Source organism: Neopelma chrysocephalum, unplaced genomic scaffold (assembly GCF_003984885.1).
Source record: "Neopelma chrysocephalum unplaced genomic scaffold, ASM398488v2 Primary Assembly neopelma1_22, whole genome shotgun sequence".
In the NCBI taxonomy this organism is placed as follows: domain Eukaryota; kingdom Metazoa; phylum Chordata; class Aves; order Passeriformes; family Pipridae; genus Neopelma; species Neopelma chrysocephalum.
Window position 1 is genome coordinate 14,577,041 of NW_020897689.1, and position 10,528 is coordinate 14,587,568.

General features: G+C 37.2%; 1 protein-coding gene across 3 annotated transcripts in view; it reads left to right on the plus strand.

Annotated features, from left to right (window-relative positions):
• Window positions 1-9,970, plus strand: part of NSMAF (neutral sphingomyelinase activation associated factor) — a 39,602-nt gene extending 29,632 nt beyond the window's left edge. The window contains exons 22-31 of one of the 3 annotated variants that reach the window (XM_027707989.1): window positions 1,427-1,535; window positions 2,484-2,542; window positions 2,961-3,028; window positions 4,662-4,729; window positions 4,958-5,081; window positions 5,763-5,846; window positions 6,874-7,024; window positions 7,404-7,506; window positions 8,489-8,610; window positions 9,596-9,970. In XM_027707989.1, the coding sequence (XP_027563790.1) occupies window positions 1,427-1,535; window positions 2,484-2,542; window positions 2,961-3,028; window positions 4,662-4,729; window positions 4,958-5,081; window positions 5,763-5,846; window positions 6,874-7,024; window positions 7,404-7,506; window positions 8,489-8,610; window positions 9,596-9,690 (983 nt within the window). In that variant the 3' untranslated portion in view covers window positions 9,691-9,970. Of the gene's footprint in view, window positions 1-1,426; window positions 1,536-2,483; window positions 2,543-2,960; window positions 3,029-4,661; window positions 4,730-4,957; window positions 5,082-5,762; window positions 5,847-6,873; window positions 7,025-7,403; window positions 7,507-8,435; window positions 8,611-9,595 lie in introns of those variants that run through there. The other 2 variants (XM_027708051.1, XM_027708115.1) reach the window with 2 other exon arrangements.
• The last annotated feature ends 558 nt before the right edge of the window (window positions 9,971-10,528 follow it).

Consider the following 10,528-nt stretch of genomic DNA (forward strand, 5'->3'; position numbering starts at 1 on the left):
GATTTGTAACTTTGAGTAGTTCTGTATCTTTCTCCCCCAGGATCTCATTATACAACTCTCTTGGTTCCATTCTCTGTAAGCCAACTCAAAATAAATCCATGAACTAAATGTTAAAGAAAAATGGACAAGACCAGTTTGAAATTTGAAAAGATGTCATCCTGCTTTGTCCTGCATTTTGCCTTCTATTCCAGTGATCTCGTCTGAGACTGTTCAGCCTCTGCTTCTGAAGCTGTGGGAGGGCTATCATCCCTGGCCTTTCACAACACTTCAAATTCAAGCTGATACGACAACAGTTTCAGTGACTGTATCTGCATTGTAGATAGTGTAAAGATTTGTTCAGGTTTTTAACAGGGATGTTCTTTGGGGTGATCATTTGGCTTTATCAAAGTAACCCATAATAGCTTAAATTAAGCATCTGAATTTTTTCCCTTTTCCATGACCTGAATGAAAATATGTAAGGAAAGTACTCTTTTTTCCCCTCTAAATACAAAGGGACAAAGTTGATTAAATAACTTCAAGAAAAGGATATGTAATGCCTTCACAGACTTCTGTTCAAGGCAGAATTTACACCACTTCTCTGAAACTAAGATGCTATTGTCATCCTCATATGTACAGTGATCTAACTATAAATTGGACTGAATCTTCAGCCCAGGTATCACTTGGAAAGGTTTTTCTCATTTGGTTGTCTTCAATTCATCTACCATTTGATGGTCTTCATTTTTAAGCAAAGGAGTGAAGATGAGTGCTACTTAGTGTGGCAGCCTGTAGCATCCAGATGGCAAGAGTGGCTTTGAAAGTTGTATGTGATGATAATGGTCATATGTGTTAAATAGATGTGGTGGTATGCTGCCTAAGTCATTAATTCACAGGTGAGCAGTTCCTCTTGGGTTTGACCTTTTTATAGTAATTGACATCTCATTACCTCAATTTTATTGCATTTTTCACTCCTTAACTTTTGTAACAGTGCAGTGAAATGAAGTTGTGACATTCAAAACAGAGTGCAATAGAATAACAAAAGCATATGCTTTATTGTAGCAATAAATTGCTTTTCTAATATTTTTAGGTTTGGAAAGCTCTTGGCATTTCAAAGGATACCAAAACATCTTTGCCGAGAAGTTTTTGGTTTTTCTATTTTGTTTGTTTTCCATTTTGGAATTATATTCTGTAAAGTCTGCAGTTTAAAAGCCCTGGTTTGGGGAGAAAAATCCTATTTTTGACTGTGTAAGCCTATGGAAATTAAGGAAGAGATTTGGAAATAAGTTATTGATTTTGTCACTCTCTGCATTAGCCTAAAGGTCTTATTCCTGGAGCTCTGCATTATTTCTGTACTTTCATATTTACGTCTGCAACTTCAGCTACCTAGGTATCTGAAATCTGTCTTTATTTTCTATTTGTGATGAAACTTTGTCGTGGCATTTTATTGCAGTTTCTCCAAATGAAGAATCATTTGAGGATTTGACAGAAGAAAGTATAACACTTGCCTGGAACAATATTGCCAAATTAAAATTAGATAAGCAATATAAAATTCACAAAGAGTAGGTACTATTCTTTTCAGTCAAAATTCTTCCATTTAATTGGGGTGGGGGTCTGTGTGTCAATTTGAATGATGGGTTAAGGTTTCAGGTAAATACTTTTCTTTGTGAGATGGCTTATTGATTTGATTATGCAAGATGAGTCTGAGTATATGGTGGGTTATCAATCCAGAAAAGGTATTTGTCAGGTTGATTTTTGTTGTTGTTGTTGCTCCTTATGCAGAGCTAGAGCTAAGTTCATTACTATTTCAGTACCTGAAGCAGCAGCCAGATAAAGACTTCCATTTATTTTTTTTATAACCCCAGGAGGACCTAACTTCTTCATCCCATCTGATTTGAAAGGTTAAACACTTAACTTCAGCTACTGTACACCTCAAGCTGCTGCTGTGTGAGCAGTTTGCCAAGTCTCCAGCTATAGGTTTTCAGTTAATCCAGGTACCAAACTACTCTTCTGATGGATTCTTAGGGAGTCAAGAGTCAGCAGGGCCACTTCAGGTGAACTTTGAAAATACCGAATAACGAACAATGTCAGCTATATTCCAAAGAACAGTTTTTTCTTTGGCCCCATCCCTTGTCCTAGTGGCCAGACTACTGGCCAGCTACTTTTTTGGTGATTGCAACCCAATCTAGGAAAATATCATTATGTCCATAAAACAAGGTATATTTGTAGTTGAGAAAGGGCTTCTGTTACCAGATTGTTAGCATCCTTTCTGATGAGGACGAAGTTCTTGCAGAACACTATGGGGGTCCTGTACTAGTGTTTCACATATTGTATCAAGATAAATTTTTTCTCTAGGAGAGATAACACACCACTGCAGTGCCTTTAATCTCCTTGAATGTCTTAGTTCTTACAGAGATCAAATAACAGATTTCAACTGTAGTCTATTTATAGTATGGTAGTTAAGTTTTAAAACCTATGAAGTCACCTACAAGCTTATTTGTATTAAACAGGGCAATTACTGGAATAGCAGTCCCTTGCAGTGGGTCTTCTGTTTTCACTACATCCCAAGGTAAGTATTATTACACAGGTATTTACCAAGTGCAGGTTTGTTTTTGAACAGAATGGCATGAAATTTAAATACATATTTCCTGTAATTAAATAGTTCAAGTATATGAATTTGTTCACTTTCAGATGACTTTGACTCAAGGATTTCAATATTATCTAGGCTTGGGAAGATAATGTTGGTAATAAGAGATAATAATAGAAATTCCTCCATTTAGATACCAGAGTTCTCCTAGAGTTTAATGGGCAGGTAACTGGTTCAAAACAGGGTAGTCCCAGGCCCAAGTCACAAAGTTTCTCAGACTATGAGAAACCTATATTTGCTTTTCATAGTAAGGTATTTGAATATTCAACCAAGAGCAAAATTATTATCCTCTCTACTATAAAATTGTCCTTTTATCTTCTATTTTTTCCATCTTCCCCAGATTCAACTTTGAAGATGTTTTCCAAAGAATCAAAAACTATCCAGAGAAGTGTGTCCTTTTCAAACATGGTAAGTTGCTGTCAAAATAAAAACAAGATCATTGGGAATTTTCTGAAAGCTGCTGAGAGAGATGGCTCTTAGCATACATCAATGCTTCTTTTCTTTCCTCTGCCTACTCAATTGTGCTGTGTGAATAATTTAGCAGAGTGAATCGAAACTCTGTCAGGCCACCAGAGAGACAGAGCACATTCTGCAAACATGGGGAAGGAGCATTAAATGGTTTCACTTTACTTCTGCACTAGCTCTGTTCTGAGTTGGCCTGCTGTCCAGGGTAAGGGCTTGTGGTAGACAAAGCTGGTCTGGTGTGAGCAGAGACTAGTCTTCCTGAGCAACCTTGAGCTGCCACTGGGACCAGAATCACAAAGCTTAGATTTCTCCCATGTGCTCACATTCAGCATTGCCTTACTGCACTCAAGTGTTGGAAGGCTGTCAGTCAACTGGGAGAAGAAAACCAAGCACAGGGAGTGGAATCTGTGCTGGGTGAATTTGAGCCATGCTTCTTCAATGAGCAGCGATCTCAGCAACCTCTGAACAACCCCCTGCTCCTAAAACAGAGCTTGGAAAGACATTTTGAATTTGATTTTTTTTTCTGTACTTGAGCACTGTGGCCAGACCTAGGTCATAAAGTTACACTCCCAGTTGTCATGTTCAGAGTCTTTGATTGCAGCAAGACACTTAAATGGATAGCTTTCTCTGTACCATCATTTCTAGGGTAAACAAGAATGGCAAATGGGTTGCCCAAATAGAAGTCACAGCATGTGCTAACTGGTCACCAAGTAAGTTGCAGGATCAAGACCCTATGGTCTGCCATGGGACATGGTAGCAGGTGAATCTAGATACAGCAATTCCTAATGCTTTAGCAAAGGGAAAGTTAGGAACATTGTTTCTTGGCACTGTAAGAAGGGAGCTCTGATTCCTAAGCCAAAAGTCTGTTTTTCATGAGGAGGCCTTGTACACTCTTTTATTCTTCTCCTCTTTGTAGTTTTAGTGCTGATCTGTTGCAGCAATGCTAGAAGAAACAGTCTTTACAGTCCAGCAGCTTGCTGTTTTTCAAACAGATCTAAAATATGACCAGTAATGATACTAGTAGAAGCACTGGTCTGATTGGTGGTTTGGTTTTTTTTGCCTTGTTGTTTCCAGTGATGGTAATGTAACTGAGCAGGTTTCTGTAAATAATGTTTCTTTTTGAGAGTATTAGGAATTAGGTAGTTACATTTGTTCGTTGAAAGAGCTGGGCTGATAAGTAGCTGTGAAGGACAGCAAACATCAAAAGAAACCTTCATTTTTGGTTTCTGTTAGTTGTTTGCATCTAGAATTGACAGCGGCTTACAAGATAAAGAGCTGACCCAGTTTCTCCTGAATGAGGAATTACATACCATGTCCTTGAAATACCAGCATTTGAAAAGAAGATCCATCAGTTCTGCATGTATTTCTGAACTTCAGTGCTACATTTATTTAGGAGAAGTTAAATATTCTTCTTGTTCAGTGTCCAGAGTCCAGGATTTTTCTTGATTAGTGTTCATATAACACTTGCATGTTATGTTTATAGAAGATTAAAATGCTTCTTATTCTCCAAAAGCATGTTTATGCACTTCTTTTGTATTTGCGGTAAGAAACTGAACACTACTTCTTTTTCTTACAGGCTTTGTCATCTTGTCTAATCTTACCAGGAGATACCACTGTCATAAGTTCTTCATGGGACAATCATATGTGTGTATTTACTTCCTATTGACTTTATTGAATTGCATGGAGTGTCTTGGTTGTTATGTTTGTGGGTTTAGATAATGATATAGAAATTCATTGTTAAAACACAGTGTCTATTTTATATTTTTTTCCACTAGCTTTCTGTTAGAAACTACAGAAGCAAAGTTACTTTACTTAGGAAAAAAAAAGAAGTTTCATGAAGATGGGAATGGTTTTATAACCTTTTTCTGTTAGATATTTTTATTCAGTTGCCTTTGGAAGACAGCAAGACATCCTAATGGGACATGATGATGCAGTCAGTAAGATCCATTGGTGTGATGGGCGTTTATATTCTGCATCTTGGGATTCCACTGTGAAGGTTTGTAGATGGGTTTGTTACACTTCCATAACTATTTATAGCTAGCACTTTATAAAATGCAGCCAGCCAAATGCTTTGGGGTGGATATACCTGCTGTACTAGAATAATAACTTAGCTAGTATCACAGTAAGTTTATTTCTAGAATATCTTCTTCATTTAGTTTTATCTCAACTGTTTCAAAGCTAAGTGTTACTTTTCAAGAAAATCTGTTCATTCTAACTTACTGTAAACAGGGGGGTTTTGAAGGCAAACTGTATTTGTTGGAGGAACTGGAATGTTTTCTGACTTTGAGTGGTGATTCTTTCTCCTGAGCGGAATAGGCTTCTAAAATGTTTAATAGTTTTGTAGTTTATGTTCTTCAGCTAAGGGGACCAGAAACTTGCTAATCTAAAGCGCATGCCTACAGTTAGGTGGAAAGATAATTTGGAATTAGAGACAGAAAAGAATTTTCCAAAGCCTTGTGTGTGGCTTTTTGATAAGTACACATTCAGTGCAGTGATATACCCATGCACAGGAGGGCTCTGCTTAGGGTAGATGAGTTCAGGTGTCATTTGTTGCTGTGTTCTGCCACGTAGGCAAGGCCCACAGTGAGCACAAGTCCTCCTTGTATCCTGAGAACTCAGAGGAAACTCATCAGGGTTTATACTAATGCTTCCTTGAGCAAACCTATCTGTGTTGTAGGTGTGGCATTGTGTTCCTGGAGAGACCTTGAGCAATAAAAAACACCACTTCGAACTGCTTGCAGAGTTAGAGCATGATGTTAGTGTAAGTATGTTGATATTCTAACTTAGAATAAGAAAATTAATTGCTCGTTTAAAATCAAAATCATGATCTAGTGGTAAAGCACAAGGATTGGGTTAGGGGGCTAAGAAGGCATGTTTTGGGAAATAGGTATAGGGGCTTTTTGTTTCATTTTGGGGTTTTCTTTGTCTGATGTGTCCTGTACCAGTGTCCCCTGCTTCCTGAGTTGAAAGGTCCTCTTCAGGGGATTGAAGCAACAGAGGTTTAAATTTCTTTGTATAAACAGAGATTTCTTAATTTGCCTTGCTCAGCTTGTATGTCCCTATGGGGGCAGGGAGGTTTGGGGGGGGGGGTTTGTTTGCTTCTTTGGTTTTGGAAGCAGATTGATCTTTTTCAGATATTTTGATTGCTACAGCTGCCCCTTAACGTAAGGCAAGCAAATGAAAAAATTCCTCTGAGTTGTTTACCATACTATAAAATATCTTAGTGAATTTCACTATAAATACATATTGTGTGCAGTGAATCATAAATGTGTAACTGCACACTTTGTTTATAGCCTCTAACATCAATCTAGTAAGATATTTAGAATTACTGTGTTCTAAACCTTCTTAATAGTTTTTTAACAGGTCACAACGTAGGCAAATACTGAAACAGTTCTGGTAACATTTAAGAACTGTACTGAAGAGAATTGGAAACAACTGATGGGTAGGAAATTTTTTAAAAGTAAAGAATTTTACCCTTAAGGGTAAAGTCTTACATTTAAATGGACAATATGGGAACTAAAAGTAATCTGAAATGTCACCTAGCATTTCTGATTCTGCAAACCACAAGCATTTTAAGATATCATCAAAACAACCTATTTTTTACTTTTTATGGTCTGGATTTTTCATAGTTGTACCTAATTAAGAATGTTGCAGAATTAAATTGAAAGCTTTTTGTAAATAAAATATCATCTTACAGACAATGGGCTTGGTTCTGTCTATGTTTAAAACCTGTCTCAAGATGGCTGACATGAAAGAATAGGAAAATCATTGAATGTTTAACTTTCTAGGTAAATACAATCGACCTTAATGCTGCAAATACTCTACTGGCATCTGGAACCAAAGACGGTACCATTAGTGTTTGGGATGTTACTACAGCAACAGTGTTACACCAGTTGCCATGTCATTCTGGGACTGTATTTGATGCTGCTTTTAGTCCTGGTACGTTGGATTTCAGATTTTAATATGCACCTTTGGCAATTTCTAAGGGAATCGTATTCCTGACACCATGCAACATACCCATGTTACTGGAATCACTACTTTAAGCGGGTGGTAAGATGTTTTGGATTGCCACACATCTCCATTATAAACAATGTAATTGTACACAAGGCTGTGCTAGGCTCTAGACCAGTGGTCTAGACTCTAAACCAATCTTTTTTATCATTGCTTGCTTGGAGACTTAACTTGCAGTAAATTATTTAGAGACAAGTAGGTCAGGCAATGTTACATCCAACACGCTGTATCACAGACTGCTTTAGTAACAAGAACTGAATATCTAAACATGCTTTTTTTTGTTTGTTTGCTTTCTTCTTTTGTACAGACAGCAGACATCTACTCAGCACAGGAGAGGACTCTTGTTTTAAAGTAATAGATGTACAAACTGGAATGCTTATATCTTCTGCAACTACTGATGAGCCACAGAGGTAATGCTGAAAACGTACATGTGACAAAGCTGCAAAGCCAACTTAGCTAACTGTGGAGATGGTGATAGCAGAGTGGAAAGAGCACTAATGCCAGCAACTTTGTTTTAGTGGATTACTTTTTAGAGTACAAAGTCTGACATTCTAGCATGTTGTGTGCATTAGGATGAAGCTTTCCAAACTGGGAAAAAAACCAAACAAATATCTAAGTAAATAACTATTTTGGGGTTTTTTTCAACAATAACATTAAGGTCCATAAAAAATGATGACAGCTATAGCTAACCAGCTCTTACAGCAGCTGAGCTATGGAAATGTCTAGCAAGGAGACAGTTCTCTTATTTAAATCATATCTGTCACTAATACTAATTTATTTTTTTAATTTTTCCTTTTTATTTCAACAATCTTAAGGAAAGTTTGGCTGTTACATTTAAAGACTGATCATTTTTTTCACAAACTGAAAAGCATACAGTTATTTATGGTCTCTCAGGTAAACATATGGAATGCTTCCTCAGTTACTGGAGTAAAAATATAGCAGCCATACATGGAATACACTTGTTCATTTTTTTTTTTTTGTGGGTATACATAAATATATATGCATATGCACATATATATTTTTATTAGTTGTTTACCTGAAAGTCATCTTTGCAGTTCAAGTGAGTGTTTCAGGAATATGAAATGGCAGAAGTGAAAGTGGTGGCTCATGAGACTACTGGGATATCATACATATATGTAGCTGACTGGTCTTCTGTTATGGAAATATGTTTCATCCTTTGGTGGGGAGAAGGTCTGGCTGGATCTAGGGCAGTCAGAGAAGCAAGTCTGGGTCATGACCCTTTAAAATAATTTGGGAATAATGTTTCCAGAAAGACTGTGTTAAAGGGTAGAGTATCCTTTGGTTTTGTACCTCTATTTTCAATTCTTTTTTGACTTAGTTTGGAAATGTTTGGCTCTCATTATACAAAAGCTTGACATGAACTGATTTCAGAATGACTTGCAGATGCTTCAAATGGGATGGAAACACCATCTTATCAGGAGCTCAGTCTGGTGAATTACTGATTTGGGACCTTCTTGGAGGAAAAGTTACTGAAAGAATCAAAGGACATACAGGTATGCCTGAACTATTCTTATTCTCAAAATTAATGGAAGATTCCTGTTTTTCAGCTCTGTTAATCGAATATTAACTGAATAATAATTGAAAAATTTTGAGAGCCATCTGCTCAGCCAGTGGGCCGTTCCTGATGTTAGAGTTACCTGGAACACCAGAACTAAAAGGAGGTCCATATGAGCCTCCTAGAAAATCTAATAACAATGGAGGAATATTGCTGTTTGCAATACTGGCGAGAGGGAAATTACTTTCAGTTTTTCTAATTCACACAACATCTCAAATTCAACATTTTTCTACCTCATAGCCATCAAAGCATAGTACAGACTGTACTGTATCTTTTGTCACAGTCTATCCAGACTGAGTCTAACAACAAATTAAGTAAAGTTCACTAGAGAAATAGTTTTAGATGGGGATTTCTAGGCTGATTAAATGTATCTGTATAGTCTTACTCCATTAGCAACCATTAGCTGTTTGAAGGAGAAAAACTTCTCGCTTTTATTTCGTTTGGTTTTTAATGCTATTTGACTAAGAACAGTTGTTTCAAACTTCCCCACTGTAAGCTTGTACTCTGGAACTTGACCTGTGTAGAGATCATTCTGTAGCTGGGGAATCTTTGGAAGTGGGCTTCTAGGCATTTGGTACCAGATGTGAATATACTTCTAACATGAGAAGTACTAATGGCAGAGCGAAAAAGCTCACTTTCACCAGGAATTCTTTTCCTAGTGTGCCCCCTGCATTCCTCACTGCAGCTGATGTTGTCCCTCTAGTACACAAAGTCAGCTGAGGCAATGGAGTGTGAGATCATTACTGTGAATAAGAGCAGCCACCTAGATGCCTACTAAAATTCTTAGCATATATGGTGTCAGTGTAATCCAGACCAATGATCAGACAAAGATCAACTCTCTTAAGAAGATCTATTCTGTCTTCTTGAGTATCACACCTATTTGCATTTGGATTTACTTGTGTGTTGTTTGGGTTTTTTCCCAGGTGCTGTAACATCCATGTGGATGAATGAACAGTGCAACAGTGTTATTACAGGAGGGGAAGACAAACAAATCATGTTCTGGAAACTGCAATACTAAGTGCCTTTCCCTCCAGCTGTTTAAAGGAACTCTAATTTTAAATGAAACCTTTTAAAGGAACTTAACTGTGTGCAATGATGGTTGCTGAAGTTCAACCAGATAGGAAGCTTTGTTCAACTACAACTTTCTATGTTATGGGGACTTCACTGAGAGCTCTTAACTTCCATAGTGTATGCATTTGTTTTTCATGGACTATCATACTGAAATTGCTTGTCTAAAATGATAACTGATATGAAATTAAAGACCTATTTTTCTGTAATTAAAGAGTTCTTAACTTGCAGTCATTGTTTGCTTTACATGGAATGCATAGTGGCTTGCTGTTTGACCTGGTTTGAAAGAAGAAGCATTTGATTCTTAATTTAAGCCTTTTAGGACGTCTGCAGTGTCATGTCTCATGACATAATGCATGTACCTCTGGTGTTATAGTCAACCTTCCTTCTTAGGGAAGATGCATGTGATTGTAAATACTGCTTGGAACACCAAGGCAGCTGCTGTTCTGAGCAGTGGTCAGTCTGGTCTGCTAGATAGCCTTCAGCTGTGGCTATTTGCAAAGGCATAGAGCAGAATAAGAACATATTCTATATTGCTTTTTCCTACCGAAAAATAGCACTACTGTATTGGCCTGAAAGAAAGACAAACATAAAACTGATTGCCTAACAGAGAACAGTTACAGATACATGTGTTGATATAAGTATTCCCCTAATCCTATGCCTTAAATTAGTCTTTTATGCTCTGTTACTACTGCCTTTCATCACTTGTATTACTATCCTTCTCCTAGTAATCCAGCATTTTCATGTTTTGTTTAGTGTTCTCAACCACTTTCAACTCAAATCACCTT